Here is a 26,125-nt window from a genome sequence, read left to right as displayed (position 1 = left end):
TACTGGTGGACACTATACTGCTCTGAGTAGCCTCATACACACTTTGCACACATTTGTCTGTAAGATACATTCTTAGAAGTTCAGTTGCTGTGTCAGATGATTAATGAATTTTTAATTCTGACTGATATTGCCAAATTGTCTTCCAAAGAAGTTGTAGTAATTTACATCCTCACTAGCAATGACTAAGAATGCCTGCTTCCCTCATCCCCTCTAATGCAGCATTCTAAAACTTTTTTGAATCTTTGCCAGCCTGATAATTCAAAAAGGGTATCTTGTAGTTTAGATTGAATTTGAAAAATGATATTTCATTGGGGTTTGATTTGCATTTCCTTAACTGTTCCTTATTCAGTGAATCATATTATCTTTTGCTGATTAGTCCAGTGGGTGTTTTTTTTTTTTCTAATTTGTAAGAGCTGTTTGCTCATTAAGAAAACTAATGCTTTGTTACAGTTGTTGCAAAACTATTTACCCAGTTCAACTTTTGAATTCATTTATGGTATTGTAATGATGTTAAAATTTTAATTTTACAACTTGAAATTTATGAATCATCTGTGGTTTCTAGTTTCATATTTTATCTGGAAAACATTCTGATCATTGCAATTATAAAAGCCAAGTTCTCTGATTTTTATTTTTAATATTTAATTATTTGATCCATCTGAAAATGTTTTGGACATAAGGATTGAGGCAGGGGTCCAGTTGGATATGTTAAAAACCTTAAACAACTTATAATACTCTATCACCACTCCTCCCCGCCCCCCATGATTTATCATGTATCAAAATCTTTAGGTATTTCAGCCTCTTGCTTGACCTTATTCTGTTCTATTTTTCTGGTTACTGTAGCTCTATAATAGATTTAAATATACTGAAATCTCTCTCTCATTTTTTCTTCCTTTTAGTATTTTCAGGTATTCTTTCATGCTTACTTTATTAGAATCAGCTTGGGTAGTAATTAAAAATTAAAATCTTATTGATCTCATAATGGAGATTATGTTAAGTTTATAGATCAAGTTAGGAGAGATTGATACATTTTAAAATGTTAAGTCCTCTAACTACCCCCCCAAATTAATATATATTTCTATTTGTTAAATTAGTCATCGATGGTCCTCAAAATCATTTAAAGGTTTTCTTCACATGGATCTTTTATACTTAAGTTTATTCCTATGTGTTTTTTGGTTCTAGTTCATGATGTATGGAAATTGCTTCTTCAAATATATATTCTGTATGATGTTTGTTTATATGTAGAGGAGCCATTGATTTTTGCATGATTTTAAATTATTTTAATAGTTTCCTAGGTTTTTGTATGCTTTTCTGGAATGTTCAAGGTTCCATTTTCTACAAAGATATGATAAATTTGGCTCTTCCTTTCTAATTTCCATACCTCTCATTTCTCTTGTATGAGTGTACTGACACCTTTCTCCAGAAAAGAAAAAAAAACAGTGATGTATTCATGATCCCTTTAGCCATTCAGAAATTTTAAACCTTTACATAGGAAAAGCTGTCAATCTTTTCTTTCGTAGCTTCTAAGATTCATGTCTTGCTTTGAAAGATCTTTCCCATTCCCCAAATGCTAAAGACACATTCCATATTTTCTGCTAATATTTTATAGTTTTCAGTTTTACATTTAGATCTTTAATCCATCTGGAATTTATTTCTACATATTGCGTGAGATAAAAATCTAACTTTATTTTTTCCAGATGGTTTGCAAAATTTCCCAACATCATTTATAATATTGGTCAGTCTTTCCTCACTAGTTTGAAATGCCACTTTAGTCATACTCTAAGTAGATCAGTTTTATTTTAAAACATAGCTGGAAAACAAAAAAAAATGAATTACAGTAGAGAACAAAGACAAGAAATTCAAGCAAAAAAATGGACATTATGATAAAGTTGTAAACAAACTATTTAATGTATATATAATAAAATACAAAGGCCATTCAGAGGAAAATAACATAAATATGAATAATTCAGAGAAAAATATTCTTATACAATATTTTAGGAAGAAAGATTCAGAGGATGGACACACGTAAAATATAAGGCTTTAGCGGCTGATTATTCAAACCTTGTTTAGAGTTACTCCTATTATATGAAAGGTTAGTTAAAGCCTCTGAGCTATAAACATCCCCAAGCCGCCTACTTGAACACCAAAATTTCTTCTTACAATTCAAGATGGTTTGTTTTTTTCACTTACATCTCTGAGGCTCTGCAACATTTCAGCATCTCACTTCCCTGGCACTAGAGTAGAGCAAAGGTGGACAGAGACTTGGCATCTTTTAACAGGAGAGTTGATTAACTGTCATTGAGATTAAATGCCAAAGAGAATAAGAGTCAAGGTTGAACTCTGAAACCTAAAGCCTGTGCACCTACATGCATGCCTTCCCAGGACTTTAAAAACGTTTCTGTTAAATTACAAGTTAATAATTAATATTCTAATAGTGAATCCTGATATTTCTGAGCCATATCTTCCTGGTCTTATATGTCCTGAAGTGCTGATACATGTTATTGGGAAGACAACAGAGCCAATATAAGTGGATGTAACAATCTTCATTTTGGAAGATGAGTAAGAATTTGCCAATGCAAATTTTTATTTTCATATATTATCCGTTCCAGTTTAAATAAAAGTTAACAAAATAATAAAAGACAAAGACAGCTTACTAATCTTGCCATGTCAAGTCATATTCTCTGAGGCTGATCTAGTAAGGGTAAGGAAAATGTGCCCAATGGTTATGAGGTGTGTTTTTATACAGCATCATAAAACATGTACGCTGTGCTTTCACACAAGTGAAATGATATGTTTTTAGGAAGGACATTTGAGTTTTAATCAAGCAATTAAAAAACAACAGCAATAACAAATAAGCCACTTGCTTCCGTGGTTGGGTTTGGGTGTGTTTCTGAAGGGGATGGTCCAGATGTGCCAGCCTTCATCACATTATGCAGCTGATCTGAGCCAGTTATCTTACTACAGATAAAACGGAAGCAAGTCCCAGGATATCAACATATGGGAGGTAACTGCTGTTCTAGCCATTTTATAGCAAACACTTGGATGTTTTCAAACATTACAATGTTTAGCAATCTACAATGAAAACATACAATAACTGAATACATTTTTAACTTTTCATCGGGGTCCTAGGGATACAACCTGGACGTAGGTTTTATTTTTAAATAAACTAAATGAATACAGATTATTCTTCCCGCAATAAAACTGTAAGTCCAGAAGAGTGGGAGGACTGGCAGTTAGGTGAACAAATGCTGCCCTTAGCTGATTTTCCTGGAAAACGTTGTAGAGTGTGCCTCTTTTTGCCACCATTAATTGCTGAGATGGTCCTGGGCACTCTTCGCCTTCCTGGCACTCTTAAGTGAAGCTAGACTTGTAGCCTTTCTATCCTTCGGAGGAGTGCTAATTACAGAATACTTTACTTAAACACTAGAAACTCATTCAAAGCCAAGACAAGTCTTAGATTTTAAAGCATTTAAAAATATCCTTGCAACAGCCTTACTATTTTGTACTTATCTATTTTTAGAGGCCCAGTGTTTGTTGTGCTGGAAGAAAAAAATTAAAGCATGAAAAATATGCCATGAGCAAATCTGCAGTAATAAGTATCACATACATGTGGAGGAAAACATTCACCATAAAACAGTCAACATAAAAACAGATTTCGCTGAGGCATTTTTTTGGTCTTTTTTTTAATTTTTTATAAATAGCAGTTATTATTTTGCTTTCAATTTCTAGGCATTTTAAAAACATGCCCTTAAAAGTTGTCAAGTTTTTTTTTTACTTATATAATTTTCTGATCTTTCATAAAATTATTATGGAAAATTATAAATGCATTCCATTAGTTTCATGTGTAATTTTCCAATTATCATATTGTTAAAATTATAAACACAAGGAAGAAAAGAAAGAAATGGAAACACATGATAGCAGGCACTGAAGAAGGCATTCACTGGAAATTATGAATTTTTCCGTATAATAACAGAATTTACCTATGAAACTTTTTATCAAATATTTTGAACAGGTATCATGTCACACAGGCTTATGGATAAAATTTTCCCAATTAGTTGTCAATAAGTCACATCCTATTTAAGGTCATACCCTGCCTTCTCTTTAATGTCCCTTTGAGTTCCTGAGCATAATAACAGGGAGTAACTATGCTCAGAACCCTGAAAGAACAGTTTTGGACTGTTTGCCTCATATAAATACTGTGATATAGCCAGGTAAATTTTCACACTATATCTTTAAAAGCAAAATCATTTTAAAGGTTCTGAATCACCTTTATCTGGAAAGTACAGTGGTGTATAAAGGAAAAGTATGACTATTTCAATCCTGGAGACATGCATTCTTAATTGCAGGGAAGAAAAGCAAATTTCCAGATTTGACAATGTTATGCCATACTCTAACCCCCATCACTGATCAAGGACAGATAGCTGTGTGTAGGGAACTGATTGATGCAAGCCTCCACCACCAATATCATCGCTGAAACCAAAGGCCGTCTACAGTATGGATGTTCAGAGGAGCTATGGTGATTGCCATGGCATTGTAGAGGATGGTGAAGTGGAGGTAAGAAAAATACTGACAAATACCGCAAATCATGTTCAGAGTGGAAATTGTGACTTTGTTAGTATTACCAGTATTTCCTGCCTTGCAACCAGTAGATCTGTAACTGAAATGGCTTGCTGTGAATTTTGCAGCGCCCTAGCCAAAAGCAGTAAAATTTCTGTAAGAGCATATGCGCCATGACAGAATACCACACCAGCCCAGAAAAATGATTTTCCTGGGAAGGTCTGTGCAGCCATGAAGAGGCCTCCCAATGCTATGGAAGCTGGGCAGCGGTTATCACTTCTTGTAACCCACAGTGAGGTAATTTTAAAGGCACATACCCCTTTATTTGTCCTGCATTCACTGAATGTACATTATTTTCTGTGAGAGGGACATTGCAGAAAAGATCAGATGCGAGAGTCTGACAATAGACCCAAAGTTCAAAGCTTCTCTGTTTTCAGGTAACAGCCATGTCTGCACTAAATCTCTTGAGGCCATGTCATTGTAACCCAGTCCATAGCTTTTCAAACAGTTCAAGACAAACAAATCACTTAGTGGTTGAACATCTGTAGCATTTGATACCATCACACAACATTTGTAGCAATAGCCACTAATCAAAGTTCTTTCCATTCAGTTAAAAAAAAAAAAGAAGAAGAGAATTCCTCAGCTTTGGTTTGATAACCTTTCAAAGTGAGCAGCAAAGTGCATTTATTTGAGATCAATAATAATAGCTCTTTGGAATGCACTGATTCCGGTGGAAACCCACATAGTGCTCTGATTAGGAGACAAAGGCATAGGGTATGAGAAAGGGAAGGGGAACCATTCCATCAATAGAAGGAAGGCATTTCTATTGCTGCAGATAACATAACACAGTGATGCTAATTCTAACCAATGTTTTTAATTTTCAATCCGGTGGCCATCAGTCTAGTAGTCATAACATCTGCTTTCTTGTCATGCTTGCAAACAGTTGTTTGGGACACAGCTGCTTTAGGTCCAGTCCAAAGGTTAGTTTGCCCTGTTTTAACATTCCAAAGGTTTGAGGCATAAGACCGGCACGGCAGCTCTTCTGGCATGGCATCGCCGACTCCATTGTAGAGGGGCTCCATTTATATATTCTGACAGGTTTAAGACCACTTTTTATGTTGTTCTTTTTGTAAATTATTATATGCTAATGTTTCAAAAGAGAGAGAGCGAGGGAGATTATGTTTATAGGAACAACAAAAAACAAATGTTCTAGTTGCATGCTGTTGACAATAAATACCTATGGCATGGGTATGGGGTGAGAGTCACCAGAGGTGACTGGTGAGGCCCGCAAAGGCATCGCCAGGCCCTCCTTAGAACCACTCTTCCAGGCCTCAGCTGAGACCCCACTTACAGCTGATTCAGCTGGGCGGCTGTGCTCTCCTCTGAGGACTTCTCGCTGACGCTGCAAGGAGGTACGGACATCCATCGCCAACACAACCAAGCGGTAGAGGTGTAACGTCACCACAAGGAAATTCTTGACAGCAAAGAACACCAGCATCTGGTTGATCACTTTGAAATAGATCATCAGTATGAGACGCAGGGCAAGGAAGGGGCCGTCTTGTATGAAGACACTGATTCCAATGTTCCACAGAGCGGCACTGTATTGGCAGAAGAATAGGCTGGGGAACCCCCTCGCCGTCACAGATGCAGGACACGCGACCTGCTGTACTGCAAACACAAGACAGACCAATTACTGTATCTCTCTGAAATGTCAAAAAGGAAGACAGAATGAAATGGGAACAAGTCATCAACTGTGGGTACTATGCTAGTTCACGATTGAGAGTGATTCTATCATTTCCTTCTGGTGGAACAGGTAAAACCACCCTGCCGTTTAACATCCTTGGTCATTTTATTATCCAAATTGACAATCAGTTATATTCTCAATAAAACACACCAAAGAAAGTCAGCCCTCTAGTTTCTATCCATGTAAAAAATTCAGAGCACCTTCTAGCCCTCACACGGAGGACAAGCACCCTTAACTAGGCTGGAGAGAATGATGAAGGGAAGAAACCGCCTTGTCTGTCATTGGGGACCACAGTGTAGGGAGGCAGTACAGCAGGGCTCTCTAGGCCTTCAGGTCAGGGTTATGGCTGCCTCTCCTGGCTCCCTCAGTGTCTAGCAGGGCGATCCTGGCCAACTTACTTAACCTGCCTGGGCCTCAGTTTCCTTCTTTGAATACTGGGGTGCCAATGATATCTGTGAGAAGAGGAGCCCCTATTCACTGACTGCCTTTGTGTCCATTAGAATAACACCCCGGGCTCCTCTCTCCTTTCTCACTCTGTCTTTCTCTTGGGATAATGAATGACTTACCTGACGGCTACGTTTGCAGATGGAACAGAGTATACGTACCTGACGGCTACGTTTGCAGAAGGAACAGAGTATACATGACCCAGATCCTTCTGGATTCTCTCTTTGAGATCTACCTGTTTACTGGTTGACTCACTTGATTCTATGTGTAAATTGTGTTGTGAAAATTGAAGCTCTTATATTCAAATTCAAACTTCATTCACATTAAACATATTTCCCTTATGATGGTGAAAAAATAGCCCAAATAAATACCATTGGTATTTTATTTTGTCTAATTCCTTATGGTTTTGTTTCACTGTTTACAAGAAAAACTGGATATAATTACTGACTCTCCAGTTGAGGAAAAGGCGGTCCAATCAACAAATGAACTTTTTTTTATTTTAATTTCTAAAATGTAAATTTAACTCAGGGTCAAGGGCAGGAAACAATCCTTTTATAATAGTGAAGCCTTCCATTTGGAGTTTTCAAACAAAGAATGCCTTGTCTACTGAAGCCTGCAAATGTTATGAAGCGCTTTGATATGGGTGAACATAATGCACTGTTTGCTGGAAAATACAATAGTGATTTCATCAGAAGTAACATTTGGTCTTTGTTTTACAAACAGCTGCATAATATTATCACCCCTGAAAGTTTACAAAATATCTTTCTTAAATAAAAATTTTCTTAGCAAGGCTGTAAACCGCAAGATATGGGAGGGTGAGGATCATCAGAATGAATAGAAAACCAACATCATAACCAATCATAGAGTCAGGGAAAGGAGATCTCCTAAGAGTATTATTCCACATTTAAAGTGATGGTGTGTAATATTCTGTCAGAATACATTAGCTGATCAATGGGTACAGAGTACCTTCTAGGGCACGTTATGACAAAACGTGTGTGTGTGTGTGTGTGTGCATGTGTGTGTTACTGGCATAATTTTGTTTGTAATTATTAACTAGTAATAGATTTTTGGAATTTCCAAAAAGCCACAGCTACTCTTTCCATCTATTCTGGTGACAATTTTATTTTAGAAAGTAGATGCTGAGGTCTAAAATGGCCCCCCAAAACCTCTGGGCCTATCAAAGTGAGCCAAAAAAGATGCGGAAAAAAATTAAATATCCCTGCCCTAAGATTAATTCTAACCCTGAGGCCATCAGGCAGGGTGCCATACAAAGAAGTCAGGCTTAAGGAAAATGTAAATATTAAATCCTAGCATTTCTTCAAAGTACAGTGGCATCCAGGAGAATTTCCAAATTGAAATTCCAGGGTTCCGAGAAATGGTGGTATAATTCCAGATCAATGCTGTTCATTAGAACCTTCTGTGGTGGTAAAAGTGTTCTATACCTGTGTCTAATACACTGGCCATACATGGCAATTGAGCATTTGAAATGTTGCTACTGTGACTGAGGAACTGTACTTTTAATTTTATTTCATGTTAGTTAATTTTAAATTTAAATGTAAATAGGCACATGTGACTAGGAGGCAGCGTATTAGACCATGTAGCTCTAGAGCATCACTAGTATGGAATGCCTGGAAAACAACTCACTTCTTGGAAAGTCTTAGGGGTTTATGTCTTTATTAAAAGAAGATCAGTGGGAATTCCAAGGCCACCCCTGAGGAAAATGTTAATTTTCCATGTGGCCCTGAAACTGCTTTCACTCCCTTTGATGTTCTAATCTGTGGGTGTGACAAAGGCACGAAAATGACCCCTTGAAAATATCAAGAGATAACATTTATATGCCAGAAACTGTGCTAAGCACTATACAAACTATATCTTATTTAGTTGTCACCATGACCCTCAGCCTTAGCTCCTGTGATTATCATCCCCATTTCATGGATGAAGAACCGAGGTCCAGATGGGTTAACGAATTTGCAGGAGGTTTTACAAATCTTAAGTGATGGAACCAATGTATGAAGTGACTACAAAGCTGTGCTCTATAGTCAGCTATCTCAGGCATACCAAGTACCAAAGTGGATCTGCCCATGGCTTTCCTACATTTTAATCTACTTGTCATCTAAGCTGAACAGAAACTAACATTGAGATATCAAAATGATTAAAATGATAATCTTCTCAAATGCCTCCTTAGCTTTATTACACTTTATAATCAAGAGTTGCAATGTTCTGTTTCTTTGTGCAAACATCCAGACACTTACCTGCCAGGTCCAGTGGGAACTGCAACATGCTCCAAGTCCATACAAAAAGGATGGCACAGACTAGGGTAGGGTTATTCCTAGAATGCAGACAAAATTTTAAATTAATAATTAAAAATATGACCACATTCAGAAAAAGCTTTTCTTTTTCTTCCCATACTGGAGCATTCCCTAATAAACCTCTTGAGTGTTGTCAAAATATCTTGGTGATATTAGAAATCCATGAAAAATTATAATTGAGTAATGAAAAGGAAGTTTCAAAAAACACCAAAAACCTGAGACTTAAAACCCAACTTCCACTTTGCCCACATCTGTGTAAATTATGGCAAAGCCTCTTGGTCCCATATTGCTGTCTAGTTTTGTAAAATCATGGAAACATAATGGAAAAGAAATGCAAGACAAAAATGTTAGACATTGACCTAGAAATTCAGAGGGCCAATTTCAAAACATTTCAAAGTGACAACTGTTCTATGGTCCCGAGACTCTAATTTAAAAATACATCTCAAAAGGTCTAGATACTCAACAATTAAAAGCTCAGAATGCAAAAGAAAGCTATCCTCAGTTGGAAAAACAGTGGGGAGATAAATCCAGTACTCAAAGATTCACACCAGATACTAGGCTATAAGTCAAGGAGTGCCACTGTCTCATTCACCTCTGTGCCCAGTGCCTAGAGCAGTGCTTGGGCAATTAAAGACATTCACCAAATACCTGAGGAAGGAGTTGTTGAATATCCAAAAGAAGGACCCATACTTGGCAAATATACAGAAGTCATAGACCTAGGAAAATGGCCTTGAGGACTAAAGTCCTAAAGAAAAGATGTTACAAAATACAAATGATATTTTAAAAGTATCAAAGTTATTTTTTGGAAAGCAAAAATACAAAGGAAGTTATCAATTTCAGGTTAATGGTGTAATAACAGATTTTGTTGCCAACTTCTCTGTCAAGAAGGATTTTCAGATTGGAGAGGGATAGAAAAGCATCATGGAAACCAAACTAAATGAGGTAATTGTAAAGAATACCTCTAAATGCTTTCAGTATTGAGGCCCTGCAAAATCAGATCTCAAGACTCTGAGAGAATTTGTAAATGAGATTTCTAAGCTGTCATTATGTCTTGGCAGTTAATGGTGGAGACAAGGTTGGTGTCAAAAAAAAAGAAAATGAAGTCCTAACTTTTAAAATGAAACAGAATTATATCTTAAACTACAAAAGGCACATTTACCATTAATCCCTAGTTAGATTATATAAGTGATTGTGTACAAGATTCTGAGAGCCCTTGTAGAAGACAGTAATTACTAGGAATCAACACAGGTTCCCAGAGAACAATTGCACTCAACTATGATTATATTCTCTCTCCTTTTTTTGATAGAATTACGATTACTAGGTAGGCAATGATATATAAATTAATAATTGACACTGGGATTTAAGCAAGGCTTATGAAAAAGCATCTTATAGTGTTCTTATTAACAAGAAAAAGAAATGTTCTGGGTGTGAATAGTTAGGGGGATTCCTGTGTAAATGATACCCCAAAGGGAGCTCTCTAATGAGTTGCTGCAGGTTCTGCCTTTCAATCTGTTCAACTTCATGTTTCATCTATGACTTGATTGCTGACATTGATGGTAGGCGTCTTGTATGCACATATGACATGGAGGTTGGATGGGAAACCAATACCCTGGAAGACACAATCAGGATCCCAAAAGATCTTGACAGGATGTAACTGGATGACCTAGAACAGGATAGAAGAGATAGCATTTCACAGCAATAGCCATAAAAAGGCTCATTGATTTTCCCTTACTATTATCTAATGTTGAGTCCACAGTGCAACATGATTTGTGATTTTCCAAAATCAAATGCAATAATTATAGGTCACTTGACAAGAAGTATAAAGTCTAGAATTCTAAGTGGAAATGACTAAGGACCACAGTCTATAACTTTTCCCTCTTTGCAATGTCAGTATCTATATATAGTTGACCTTCAATAAGTGCCTGAATTTTAAAATAATTTTCCCTACAGTGTCTGAACTATATGCAGTCAGTTTTTTTGCTGTTTAACTCTGTGATCACATTTAATCCTCATACCAACTCTACAAAGTGCATACACTTATTATCTCTACTTGGAAACTGAGACAGAGAGTTGATGAAACTTGTTCAAAGTCATGTGGTTATAAGTATTGGGAGCAGAAATCCAAACTAGATAGCTAATTTCAGCATCCAGCCTTTTAACCATCATACTATACTATTTCCATAAAGGAAGTGTAAAGTTTTAGCCCTGCTCTATCCTACAATGTTCAGAATATATCCAAACTATTATACCTTGTCCTCCATATTTTATGAAGAACATTTATAAAGTTTTTGGACCAAAGGAGAGAGACTAGGATGGTGAGAGAACTCAGAGACATGTTATATGTGTGTTATATGTGGAGTAGTTAAGAAACTGAAAACTGGAGAAGATTCCTTAAAAACTTTATTTCATGCATTTAAAGAGCTACCATGTGGAAAAGAAATTAAACTAATTTTCTAGTGCTTCAGGGAGCCAATTCAGGTTCAAAGGATTTTAGTTGCAACTATAATAATCCAAATCTCATCACAAAAAGGAAAGTACTTTCTAATAATATTATCTCAAAATAGAATGAGTTTCCCCTGAGGTTAGTATATTCTTTATTAGTGAAAATTATCAAAGAAAGTCTGGACAAAAACTTGTTGAGAAAATTTTGGAGAGGATTTTGCAATAGATGTAGAATAGATTTTTCAATAGGTGGTCACTTTTGAAGTTTCTTTTAATCCCAAACTTCAATAATTCTACCCAAACCTCAGGAACAATTTGCCTTCAAAGGAGCAGAAAGTGGTAGTAAAGCATGAGCTCTGGTGCTAGGTTGCCAGAGTTCAAACACTAGCTCCAACCCTCACCAAAGATATATGGGCCTCTGAACCCAAATCGATCATTAGCTAGCTATACGAATATGAACAAGTAATCTAACATCTATATGCTTTAGTTTACCTGTCTTCAATATGAGGATGACAATAATAATAGCTATCAGATGTTATATGATAATTTTATGAAGTATGTTGTTTAAATATGTTAAACATATAAAGCTCTTAGAACAGCACTTGATATAGACTAATTATGGCAGATCACTACTAGTTATTATTTTTATTACGGTGTAAACTTGAGACTTTCTCAACTTCTCTTGCCTGTTACTGTTTAGTTTATAAAATGGTGATAATGATACTATCTACCTCATAGTGTTATTGTAAAGACTAAATAACGTATCAGAACTAAAACCCTTAGAGCAATGCTTAGGACACAGAAAGTGATAAATGTTATCAGGTAGTTGTTGTATTTATTTCTATTATTATGTAAACCTACTTCTTAAACTCTTGGTGTTTTAATTTCATCATTGTATAAAATAAGGGTGTATATAAAATAAGGGTGAATAATAAACTAACCCTAGCCCTAAGTAAGCCAAATTCTAATCTTACAATAATGAATATATGCGTTTTGCATATGCAGGTATTATCTGAGCATACACAAAATATGGGAGATTGTGTGTATTGAGAAACATACTAGTAAAGTTATCAAAAACTAACTTTGGAAAAGATGGCCAGAAAATTTTTGAAGCAGATAAATTTGTATTATTAAGTCCAACAGTGAAAGTTACTCAGGAAGTTTAAAGGTTGGAATGTAAATAAATCACTGAGTTTAAATGGCAAGCACTCAAAATTTGTGAAGGAATTTTGGAGTAAATTTGTCCAACATTGTCTGCATTGTATAACTGTCTCCCCCAATTGTCTTGCCCCATTTTCTCATCTGTAATCTGTCTCCATAAATGTCAACTGAGAAACATGTAAGTAGACAATGGACTCTATTCATGATGAGAAAAAAAATCTGGAGAAGTATAATTATAGATGTGAGTGTCACCTCTCTACTTGGAAAATTGAGAGGATAAATGACTGGAATTTGGTACATCAGTGCACCAAATCTATTGCTTGAAAAATAAAAATAGAGTTATACATTGCTAATTTGCTTAACTGTTTCTTTTTGGAAGTATAAATATTCCTGTAGATATAATCAGTGAATAGAATTCATCTAGCCTTTTAAAATGCATCCAACAAACCTCGTCAGAGAAGGGGGAAAATAAAGGAAAGAGAGAAAAAGAAAGAAAATGAAGTATTAATCTAGCCTGGAAGAAATGTTTCATGAAGTGAAAAGAGCTTTAAAAAAAAGTATAAACATAGGAAAATTCTTCTTTGTGGGGTGAAATACAGTGAAGTAACAGTAATGCTATGGAAACAGATTTTTTTTTTAATAAATGAACTGTGCTCAAAAAAAGACTGCACAGCGTGATCTCCAAAGATGTAAATAACCACTTAACTCTTAATGGCAATGATATTGAAATTCAGACTTGTTAAAATGTTGGAGGGTGACTGAAGCAGAATGCAAAAGTCAGCAAACCTTCTTCTTAACAAACATACATAACACTGGACAAATTTTCAAAAACAACCACTTCAGATCCCTGGAAATCAACCAAAGGCAAATAACAAATTGAGTAACATTTATTCATAAAAAAACTGGTAGAGCTTCAGTTCAGAACAGTGGGAGTCTGAGGCACTCTTCCCCTGGGATATTCCCATACCTCTCCAGCTTGGCTATGTCAAAGAAACATTGCACCAGACAGAGTTAATTAGGCAAGGAAGAGTTTATTCAAGACTATTGCAATAGGACAGAGAGATTGAATTCATTGAAACAGAAGGCAGGAGAGATTTTAAGCACTGGATGAGCTAGTGGAAAAGTACTAGAGGACATTAGAGAGGGAAAAACCAATGCAAGACCTATAAATTAAAAATCACAAACATTGCTGAGAGAAATTAAGGAACATTTGAATAAATGATGAGATAGTTCCTGTTCATTGAATGGAAGAAAATATTATTAAGATGTAATTTCTTCACAAACTGATGTTTAGATTTTATGCAATTCTTATCAAAACTCCAGCAGGATATATATATATATATATATATATATATATATATATATATATATATATATATATTTGTTGTTTTTGTTTGTTTGTAAATTTGACAAGCTGATTATTAGAGGACTTACAGTATCCAGTTCCAAAATTTACCATAAAATGCCAGTAATCACAATAGTGCAGTACTGGCATAAAAATAGGCATATAGAACAATGGAACCTAATATACTGTACAGAAAAAACAAACAAACAGAGAAAAAACCTTACATATGTGGTCAATTGATTTTTCACAAAGATGCAAAGGCAATTTAACAGGGAAAGGATAGTCTTTTCAACAAATGGTGCCAAGACAATTGATCCCAGCTGGGATAAAAAATAGTACTGGAACAATGCCAAAAACAAACAAAACAAGACAAAACATGAACTTAGACCCTTACTTCACACTACACAAAAATTTAAGTCAAAATATTACAGAAGAAAATATTTCTAAGTTTGGGTGACAAAAATGTTTCTTAGGTATGTCACCCAAAACACTACATAAAAGAAAAAAATGATATATAGGACTATATCAAAAAAATTTTTAAATGTTCTTCAAATGACAATATTTTTTAAAAAAACAGCTTATACTGAGAGAAAATATTTACATTTATGTATCTAATAAAAGATTTGTATCCAGAATATATAAAGAACTCTTATAACTCAATAATAATAAAAAAATCAACCCAATGAAAAATGAGCAAAAATTTTAACAGACACTTCACCAAGGAAGATATATGTATAGCTAATCAGTACATGGAAAGATGCACAAAACTATTAGTCATCAGGAAAATGTAAACGAAAACCACAATATGATCTCATTATGAACTCACTAGAATGGTTATCATCAAAAAGACTGGGAAAGAAAACGTTGTGACAATATGAAGAAAATGGAATGCCCATGCATTGTTGATGGGACTATAAAAAGCACAGCCACTTTGGAAAACAGGATGGCAGTTTCTGAGAAAGTTTATCATGTACTTAACATAAAACCCAGTCATTTTACTTGTAGGTATCTACAAAATAAATGAAAATAGATCCATCGAAAGGTTTGTAAGTGAATGTTCATAGCAATATCATTCTTAATAGTAAGACAATAGCAATACACATGTATATCGACTACTGAATGGTTAAGTGAAATGTGGTATACGCATGGAATACTATTCAGGAGTTTAAAAGGAGTGACTAACAAGAGATGCAGCAACGTGGATGAACCCCCAAAACGTCATGCTATGAGAAATCCAGACACAAAAGGCTACCTATTTTATGATTCCATTTACATGAAATTTCTAGAAAAAGAAAGTATATCAATGGTTGCCTAGGGTTGGTAGTGGGAGTGAGAATTGACTGCAAACAACCACAAGGAATCTGGATTCTGGCAATGGTTACACAAATCTATACATTTTCTAAGTGTCATTGAACCATAGAATCACAAGAGTTGAATTTTATGTTGTGTAAAGTCAAGCTTTTAAGAAAAATTTACAGTATGTAAATGAATAAGAATAAGGCAGATTAACTTCATGTGGGCATATTGAAGGAAACTGATTTAGGTTAAAAAGTTATATTTGAAGTTTTAGCCAGGATGTAGGAAAGAGGTAGATATTATTGTAATGTACACATCGTTGCAGGCTTTTTCCTAAATCTGTCAGCCCAAATTATGGAATAAAATAACATAGAAAATAAAATGTTGTAATAATAGGTAATGCTAAGTACCTTATAATGAAATAACTCCCTCTGCTATTACATGTAAACATCTTTTACATGTATTTTAAATTTATTCTTCACGATTGTCTTTTTGAGGCCAAAGGGGAAAGCGATGCCAAAGTGGGAGGGGTTTAAATATCTTCTTTGAAAAGACAGAGATTTGCAGTGTCAATTCCTGCAATATAGATGGAACCCGAGATGAAATCAGAACTTGGGGAGGTGAGTTTTAGGAAGAAGAAAAAACTCGCGGTTCTTTCTGGGCCTTGATGTGGAGTCTTTGAGTAGTGATGGAGATGTTCAGGAGTGGAGAACAGACGACACAAGGTCACGGACACAGTGCAGTTATAGTAAAAATAAAATGACTTCAATCTGAGACCATGAAACCTGAAAAGAAGTTTGAAAACAAAAACCATGGCATCGTTTATTTGATCCCATTCTCAGGACATGATACAAGTTTAAAGTGAGAGAAAAAAAAAAAGATATATGAAACATTCAGATTAATTTGTAAGTGGCACACGGAATTGCTGAACTGAAATCGCCTGGATTGGGATAGGATTGTGTGTCCTTTCGCTCATCACTTGCTCACCATTTGCTCCCCGGTCTCTGATCAACACGTTGTCTGGCACATACAAGATAATCAATCGATAGTTGGTGGATAAATGAATGCCTCATGGCATTCATATCCCTCCTGAATGAATACCCCATTTCCTACCCTATATGCCTCCCATATCCAGGGGGATATTTAACATGTACAAGTGTTTATTTCTATATAAGTGGAGTTAGCCACCTTTATATTCTCATGTCCCTGCCACGGTGCCCGTAGTTATTGTTTTTATGTGCTTGGTCATGATTTTTTCATGTTTTTCTTATAACTCCATTATATTATAAGTGTCCTAAAGTACCTGAAAATTTGTTATACAATGTAAATCAAATATAAGGTATTAAAGCTACAAAACTAAAGTCAACATTTTGAGGATAATGGACCAACTTAGATTTGATTCTTTTTAAAATTCTGTGTGTACTTAATGAGGTATAAGAAAAAATAAGTATATGTGAGACAGGAAATGATCATGTAAAGGGAACCTATAGTTATAGATATACTTTGTGCTATAATTGGGATATTAAATTTACTCAGTAAGTTGGTGTATTTTTCTCAGCTTTATGTTTTGTTGTTTGAGAAACACAGCGTAAACCATAGCATTAAAAGCCAGCCTCATTGCAATTTATTTTTATAGCATAGTGCAAAACAACCCAAGCTGAAAGTACATTCAGGCACTGAGACTTAAATCCCTAATGGTAAGAAAGTAGTTCCATAAACAGATGTGATCATGGATTCTGAGTTTATTTGCTTGTGGCAAAAATAAAAGTACCAACTCAATAAGTTTTAATTTATAGGCACCTACTCCAGAAAGCCTTTGGGCACTTTAAACAAAACTGACTAAAAATAAAATTTAGTAAAATAAAATGTAATCTGCCCCATTCTCCATTCACACCAGGGACTATACATTTCCCAACCAGGTAGAGGGAAAGTTTCACTAAGTCCTTTTTGGGTGCTTTCTTGGAATTATAGCTATACTGCACTCTAGAAGAGAATCTTACGATTGATTGTAGATTCCTGGACACTTGAGAATGTGGAAGATGAGCTAGGGGTGGTCGTCCTTCTCCAGCAGGTTCTCGGGTAACTTCGTCCCCACCTTACCTGTGGACCTGCAGACATACAGAGCTTTTCTGTTCTCACTCGTAGGAAATATTTTTTGCCCTTTTTCTGTAGCAGATACCTCCTTTTTGTATTTAAATCTATGTATATCTATACCTATCTATCTATCTATCTATCTCTATCTATATCTATATATCTATATCTACATCCACAGTGGGCTGCTACCTAGTATGTATCTGAACAGCAACAAATTCTGTGAATCTACCATTGGGCATATGATACACTGAAAATCCTTATTAATGCAGAATATAAACGATAAAACAAAGAGACAGGTGTATGTATGGGCTCTGACCTTGAAAAGAAGGTCTTTTCATTGCAGGACCTGCTTACCTCACATTTTTTTCTCCCAAAGTCTCACTTGTGAATTCCAGTATGTCAGCAGCTGTCCCCACAAACATAAGGAGAAGTTCAGAGAGTTGGTCCCGAGTGATCGTGCCTCCAATAGGTAGAAGCCATCTTCCAATTATTAGCATCAACAAGAATGTCTGATGGAGTCCCAAAGTCCAACTTTTTTCACATGATGTAGATAAATTATTTACAAAAACTCTGGCCTGTTTAAGATAGATGTCATCCAGACAAAAGGATTATGAGTTACCACCTGGGAAAGAGATCCCTTCTTCACCCTGGCTTTCAATCAAGAGTTAGATTTTGCGGAAGGTCACTTTCAGATGATTCTTCACTAAAGAAAGTAAAACTCCTTTCAACTGAATGCTCTAGCAACAATGAAAAGGCGAATGTGGTCCTTAAAATGGGTAGCCTTATAACGAAAAGCCATTTCAACCTTACACTAGCTGGTGGGATTATTCTGTATGATATTTAAAGAGCCAATTTTACAATGTTTTAAAGATCATTTTTCATTTTATTATACCCTGTAACAAGCTATAACACATAGCAACGTTTTTTAAATCCCATGTTAAAATCATAAAAAAATCCCATAATTTTCTTTCAGAGATTTCAATTTTGATTTTACTAATCTGGGAATATTTTAGCATGGTACAAATCTTCTCTTTTGTTTTTTTATTGCTTTAAAACACTACTATTTCAACTGAGGAAATATATAATAGTGTTTATGCATTACCAAAGTATAAAGAGACTACCTATAAAGTTATTTTTAGAATATATAACATATTATTCAAAAATCCATTAGCTAGCAACCAAATTTTATTCTGTCCTTATTCTTGGATTCAGAGAAAAAATTTACATCCCATTCATGTATTCTGGATGATATCTCTCTTGTCCGCTTACCTTCTAAATAAATTTTAAAGTATATTAGTGACCCTATAGATTATGATCTTTTTAAGACTACTGAGGCATGGGTCTCAAGTGGATTGGACAGTGATTCCAACTGATTTAAGCAAGTGACTTAACTATATTTGTGCAAAATCCATTTATCCCCTTAGATAACTTGCTTATGTCAACTTCAAAGGTAGAGGGAGGCTTAAAGAAAAGGCAGGATGCTAACCTGATTGAAGCCATGCATGAAGATCAGCAATCTTTCGTTTGCATACTTCTTTACATTCTGTGAAACTTCACATATACCTTACTTAATTCTTACAGGAAGCATACTAGCAGGAGATATATTAATATTTTCAGTTATCAGATGAAAAACTGAGATGCAGAGAGATTAAGTGATTTGTTCAAAGTGATATCAGTAAAGAGTAATTGGAGCTTGAATTTGAACCCAAGGCTAATTCTATTAAACCTCATAGAATCAATAGCCTATCTTATTGTTGAAAACAGGGTTCAGTGGTAGGGTCTCTCCCATATATCATTTTCTACTAGGCCATGGTTAGTTTGCCAAATATCAGGCATGTGAAGAACAAAGAAGTGATCCCATTTGGGCTATAAGCCTTCCCTATTTTATTAATATAAACACCTAAGAAAATATATAGAGCAGATCCCAATCTTATATTATTTCTTCGCAAATATATGTACCTCTTTTTGTGCATATATTGTCTGACCAAAATATTAAAGATTCCTTAATGCTGCACGTTAAATATATCTGTGTATGTATGCCTATTATGCTTGTTAACTATTTTTAATAAATATAAAAATACAATTACTTTATGAATTCCTGAGTCAAACAAATAATTGGCAATTTTCCTTAGAGAAGAAGGAGCTAAACAAGGTATAGAGCTGAAAGGTATGATAACTTGTATCAACACCAAGTGAAAAGACTTGCCAGATCCTTTAGTATAATGTGGGGAAAGCTCTCACCATCTCAATGAGATCACCCCTTCCATGGCTTTGTTCACTTGATATCAGAGTTTGATTGAAGTCTTGTTTGCTGCTGGTATTCTGTGACATTCCTTCAGATTGGCTAATGCAATTCTAAGAATTTTGTAAAAAGGCAATATGTCAAAAAAAAAAGCCACAATAGGTACAATTTAAAATGGCTTCAATGTATCTAAGAGATTATAAGCAGATACATGGAGCTCAAACAGTATGTATAAACATTTCCAAAAATCAGATTATAGGCTTGAGATAGATAGAAAACCACTTTTCAGTTAATAGGCGAAGAGAGTCTACTCTACATGTCTTCATTTTCCACAAGCCTGTAAGAGTGTAGGTGCTGTGCGTTCATTGTAGAGAGCTGCGGAGTTTACGGATTGAGAATTGGGGTCCCTGTCTTGATCTCTGGAACAATTGTGTGACAAACCAACAACCAATGACAACATTAAAATATGTGTGATCCGGGTCAAAGCGTTTACTCTAAGAATTTCTTTCTTCTCCAGAAACTCTTTATCTAAAATAGAATTTTGCTGGAGTAGGTAATCCAGTTACATTCAATCTTGCCTGTACTGTAACAACCAAAAATAGTAACATGTTCACCCACCAAAATACACATTTTGGTGTCAGTTTAGAAGTCAATTTAGGTTTATAGAAAATTTGATAATAGACCTAAAATTAATGACACTTTTTTCCCTTCTTGTTCCTTTATATTGCATCTAATTTCTGCATGTGAAGATTCCCAGCCAGATGCTGGGAATCTGATGAAGAGGCCGAAAAAGTGTATGAGAGAAAAGGGGTGGCACTTGAAAATGTAACTGTAGCCAATGATTATTTCACAAATGGGTAATATATATAGTAAAACCTTGGATTGCAAGTAACTTAGTTTGCAACTGTTCCGCAAGAAGAGCAACCATTTCTAATACATTTTAACTGGGTAAATGAGCAGTGGCTTGCAATATGAGTAGTTTGTTTCCGGAACGAATTATGCTCACAACCCAAGGTAATACTGTATATGATTTCCTTAAACATTTGCAGAACTAACATACTTTTGAAACACACACACACACACACATACAAGCCACCACCACCACCACTACCACCACCACCCATCCATGATCACATATTCAGATATACAGAGAAACTATTTTTTTAAAATGCTAAAGCTGGAAAAAGTTATTTTTCTTAATTATTCTGGGTGCTCCATCGATCATTCTATGAGATATTTTTAAAAGTAGAAAAGAAAGTCTGTCAAGAAGCTAGTTTCTTCTACCCTCCATCAGAACAACTAGTGTTACAGGTGAAATGACAAGAATAATTAATGAAAATGACTATGTGCCATCTCTCTAAGAGCAAAATGCAGCTGTTTGCACACTTTTTTATACAGCTAAAACCCCAAGAAAAGATAATACAGATAAAAAATTAAATATTTGAACCAAGTAACAAATCCTCATTGCAGCGTAGTTTTGTAACTCGAACCAAATGGTCAATAGGAAACAAATTTTGACCACTTTGTTTGCAGGCATGAAAGCAGATTGTGGTGACCTTGATATGTTTTTTTACATCCTTATCACCGAAAATCCATGGACATCTTGTTGTTGTTAAAAAGTTGTCTGCACTACGGTATAAGATAGCTTGGTAGTAAATAGTTTTTAGTCCATATTATGATAACTATAACCTACCTGAGTCCCACTCCACTCTTGTAATTCTATTTGTTATACATTAATGAGACTTTCCTTTAAGCAGCAGCTGCATTAGGACTGCAAAGAGCAATTGGTTTGACTCCTAAAACCTAACCTGACTCTTATAGATTTTACGGGAATATTGTTTACATTCAGCATTGTGTGTGTGAGGTCATGTAGAGGATCTGGGTGCCAACAAACCACTTTTCCATGGGCTACATCTTAAAAATTCTTATTAGCTTCAAAAATACTCCTTTGGGTCAAAGCAGAGTGACCCCATCAAGACCTGAAAGTTTCCATTGCTTTCACTATTCCACTTCATAAATAAACCTAAGCGTGAAGGTCATACTTGTTATCATAACCATTTTGTTTCCATTCATGTAGAACTAGCAAGATTCAGGAATGCAGGTACAGAATTGATCATCTAGGAGAAATGTCTTTATGAAATAGGGTCAGGATGTTTTCCTAAGGTCAAGTCATAGGTTAAATTAGAACATTTAGGATTTAGAGTAAATGGAAATAAAATTACTCTTTCTTGCCATGAAAAATTTAGGCGTTTTTGATGCTAATTCCTCTAAAACATAGAAAACATAACTGAGAAAGGCAGTGTGATTAACAGAGTAGGGGTCAAAGATGAGGTTCTAAGCCTCAGGATGTTGTCAATTAGCTGTGTGGCCTTGAGAAAATTACTTAATCTTTTTGAGTCTCGGATCCTCTTCTATAAAACAGAAATGTAAAGACCATGCCCAACTTACGGAGTTGCTGGGTTCGTAAATGACAAAACAGATCTGAAAACACTTTGAAATCAGAAGAAAAGTGATTATTATCACAACCAAAATTTCTTAAATGAATGGATAGAATTGCTGTATCTCCCTTTATTCTGCCATTTATTATTTCTTTAAATGCAGTTTAAATACCATTTTGTCTCTTTTTCTCTCACTTTTTTTCTATTTCCATCTCTGCCCACCCTGCCCAATTCAATCTCTGGGCATTCATTTTAATTCTTAGTGTCAAAATGAGTCAAATCCATTACTACTAAAGGGTCCAATTTCTTTTGTAGCATGAAAATTAGAGAGGTTCTGCGAGGAGCTCAAAAATCTTTTTTTTATTAAAAAGAGAGCTTTTGGTTGCAGGCTATTTGTTGTAATGGGATTTGACCTGTATATCAATTAACTGTGCCATGCATTTATATTATAAAAGCATTTGGGGAAATGAATTGTTATTGTGGATGATAGCCATGTCGTAGAATTGGATGTGAAGGAAAAAATGATTCAAATCACCAGAGCTTATTTCCATACCCCTGAAAGTAGTAAGTAGTAAGGAAATTGAAACAGTCCCCTAACTCCCTATGGTACAGTTTTTAAAAGCCATGATAACTTGAACCAACCAATCTACTATTATAAAAATACTTTTTGCTACAGACATAGAGATAGCCCATGACTTTAATTGTTTTTAAACAAGAGATTTAAGGCAGAGAAATATTTTCTTCATGTCTATATGTTTGGTACATACTTGTGGGATTCTTCAAAAATAGTCCACGTAGCTAAATTCCCCTCTGTGTGCCTAAAATTTGGAGCAAGTATTTTCCAGATAAGGTTTGGATATCTGAAACATATACAGGAGGCTTAACTTTGCTATAAAATGACCAACTGTAGCAAAGAAATCTGTAGAGAGACAAATTCTCACAGATATTCCCTAAAATAATTTATTAGAGAAGATAATAAAATAATATTATGTCATAACTATGGTTCATCTGTAAAACACAGTCCTGCAACTTGAATCCTGATGATGTTAAGTCCAGGCTGGAGTCGGATGCACTTTACTAACTGGCTTCCCCCGTGTTGTATCAATTCATTAATAACAAGAAATGACTGAATCCAGCCTAGAGCCTCCTACTAGAATTGCCCAAGTAAGAAGCAACTCACTTAGAATTCAGCACCTTCCTCTCTACATAGATTAATGTCTCTTATTGGAAGCCATCATTTATTTTCTGGGTCAGTGTGGTTCTATTATATATAGCCCACCTTTCCCCATGACTCTTTTACCCTGATTTTGGGGCTTTAGAATAGAATTCCTATTTCACTGAAACATCTCATGGGAACCTCAAAAGTGAATCTCCTGTAATCTGCAAAGCCTGCATTTTAAGACAGGCTATTTCAAATAGCCCCTCCAAGTTTGATTGTATTCATATAGCAAGAGTACAGATAATGAGGTTTGTTTTTGTATTTGTTGTTCCTAAAAATGTCATTTTGTAGAATGCTAGATTATTGCACCCTGCCCATTCTTAGCCCAATATAGAAACTCATTGAAGCTGCAAGAGTAAAATACAAATTTTTACACTCCCATGCAAACTCTAGCATATTGGGGGGTGGGGTTCTTAGGAACAAGCGCTCTAACACAAATTGTTAATTATACAATCTTAAGTCTTAAATGAATGTAATATATTTACTGGCTTTGACAGATCATGGACTCACTGTTTTTTGCTGATGACCCCTTATTTATTCAGTTCCCAATAGCTCCAGTTCCTTAGAAAAGTGCATTTCTGACACAAATTAGATTATAATATGAAAATAGTTTATTGCTGAACATCCCACTTTCCTATTTTACAAAAGGATGTACCTGGGTCTCATGGTGCGTTTCAAGAAGCCATAATGATGGAACAATGCTAGTCAGATATAAAAATATGGCTGGTGAAAACCTGTGAAAGAGGAAAAAAAGATAGTTAAGCTTTTCCAAAAAAAAAGAAAAAGAAAAAGGAAGAAAGAAAAATTAAAGAAAGAAGGAACAATAAATGCACATATCCTGACCATAGTGAGTCAAACCTTTTTATCTCAAGTGTTTATTTCAATGGGGGAAAAAAAAGCATTATGTGATTTCTGCCATATGGATTATAGAGAAACAAAGTAACTGTAAAAGGCACTAGCAGCTGTCATTCTCACTGAATTTCTAATCCAATTAATAGATGTTAATTTTAATATGGTTTAATGGGACACTGCCAATTAGTTTCAGGCACAATACTGGATATTTTGTATTTAATACGTTTTACAAAAAGCAAATAGAGCAATAGTAAATCTTTTCAGACTTTTCAACATCACAATTTCAGGAAGATTGGCTACATTTTTCACCATTAATCTGGAATTTGGAGAGCTTGAATGCCATCCTGCTAGAACACACAAATCAGATGATAATGAATAGGAAAGAACAAAATCAGCTGGTTTTGTCTGTATCTGCTAAACCTACTAAAAATAAAAGACACACAAACAACAACAGAGGAAGGGTTTGGTATTTTTTAAAAGACTATCTATATCCTTATTTTCTGTTTTGAAATTCAGAGGGCAATCCAAAGAGTGAGCTTCAGTCAGACACACTCAGGTTCAAATGCCAGTTTTGCCACTGACCCCTCAGTTTGCATCCTAACCCACAAAATGGGGACAGTCACTGTATTAGTCTGCTTGGGCTGCCGTAACACAATAATATGGACGGGTGACTTGAACAACAGAAGTCTATTTTCTCACACTTTGGGAGGTTGGAAGTCTAAGATCAGGGTTCCAGTATGGTTGGGTTTGGTGAGGGCTCTTGGTCCTAGTTTTTAGGTAGCCACCAAATTGCATTTTATTTTAGATTGGCTTCTTACTTTACAGGTCATTTCGAAGTCAAAATTGTAAGTAAATATAATTTTATTAAATTACATTTGACACACATGTGATGATTTAAAATGACCTGAAAAATAGAAATGTTAATTGCTCAACAAAGAGAATTATTTGAGATTAAATACTACTAAAACCTTACTATTATACTACAGGAGAGAAAAGAGAACAAATCTAAATGGAAGAGAACATTTAGAATGGACTTTTTAAAGGCTTTCAGTCCTTTCTCTAATATCTCCTTTCAACTTCTATGGAGAGGAAGGGAGAAAGGGCAAGAGAGAGAATGGTCGTTTTAAAAAATAGATAATTAATAAAGATCCTCCCCATCTTTGATTTCTTGCAAAAACTAATTTTGAAACAAAATGTAATGGGTCATCATATTATTAAAATCTGACTTGGAAGATGGCTGGACTATAGAGATATCAAAAGCCCCCATGTTGAACATGCTCTTAAAAAGAAAAGAAACAATTAATTTTTTAACCTTACATATCAAGGGAAACATCAGGAGAGAATATTTCCTTTGTGAGATTGGAAAAGGAAATGAATTTTAGTTGGAAGGACAGTTGGAATACGTAAATGTTTGTGTGGGTATTAAAATGTTGGCTGGACTGCAATTTTGTTGACTCTGTGGGGATTCATTGTGGGATTAACTCCCCTAACAGTACTGTTACAATAATAATCTAGGGAAACCATAGACTGAAAATATAATAGCTCTTGAAAGAGGTTAAAAATAAACAATAACCCATAACATCTTCTGTGTATAAGATTTATTTCTATAATTGGAAAGAAAATACTATCCTGTTCAATTTATTTCCTCTAACTAGGAATCTAGTTACTTGTCAAAAAAAAAAGAAGGAAAACAAAAACTTCAAGATCCATGATTTTCTGTGTTGCCTACTACAGAAAATCTAAATTCCATAATTTGATCTTTTCTAAGCTTCCATTATCTTCGCCTTATCTCCACTTCCTCTTCCTCTTCCCTTACCACATCCTATCAAGCTGAGCTACTGGAAACTGTTTATTGAAAACACAACAAAACATTTTGGAAGGTTTTCCTTACTTCAATCCCTCCTCATTAGACTTACATGACATCAGTGAAAAGTAGGTAAGGAATCAATCACATTGAGGGCCTAAGAATTGATCATATTTACCTC

The 26,125-nt window shown here is 35.1% G+C and overlaps 2 protein-coding genes across 5 annotated transcripts in view; one reads left to right on the top strand and one right to left on the bottom strand.

Annotated features, from left to right (window-relative positions):
* Positions 1-26,125, top strand: part of CABCOCO1 (ciliary associated calcium binding coiled-coil 1) — a 793,651-nt gene that overhangs the window by 455,634 nt on the left and 311,892 nt on the right. The window lies entirely within an intron of this gene.
* The window catches only part of TMEM26 (transmembrane protein 26), a 35,588-nt gene continuing 13,208 nt past the window's right edge, over positions 3,746-26,125 (bottom strand). For 2 of the 3 annotated variants that reach the window (XM_019638392.1, XM_019638393.1), the window contains 5 exons: positions 23,944-24,022; positions 19,631-19,744; positions 17,744-17,964; positions 8,995-9,071; positions 3,746-6,222 (listed from right to left, as the gene is read on the bottom strand). In XM_019638392.1, coding sequence (XP_019493937.1) covers positions 5,792-6,222; positions 8,995-9,071; positions 17,744-17,964; positions 19,631-19,744; positions 23,944-24,022 — 922 coding nt within the window. In that variant the 3' untranslated portion in view covers positions 3,746-5,791. The remainder of the gene's footprint in view (positions 6,223-8,994; positions 9,072-17,743; positions 17,965-19,630; positions 19,745-23,943; positions 24,023-26,125) is intronic. The other variant, XM_019638394.1, reaches the window with a different exon arrangement.

Source organism: Hipposideros armiger, unplaced genomic scaffold (assembly GCF_001890085.2).
Source record: "Hipposideros armiger isolate ML-2016 unplaced genomic scaffold, ASM189008v1 scaffold_39, whole genome shotgun sequence".
NCBI classification, from domain to species: domain Eukaryota; kingdom Metazoa; phylum Chordata; class Mammalia; order Chiroptera; family Hipposideridae; genus Hipposideros; species Hipposideros armiger.
This window is presented reverse-complemented; position numbering and strand designations above follow the sequence as displayed.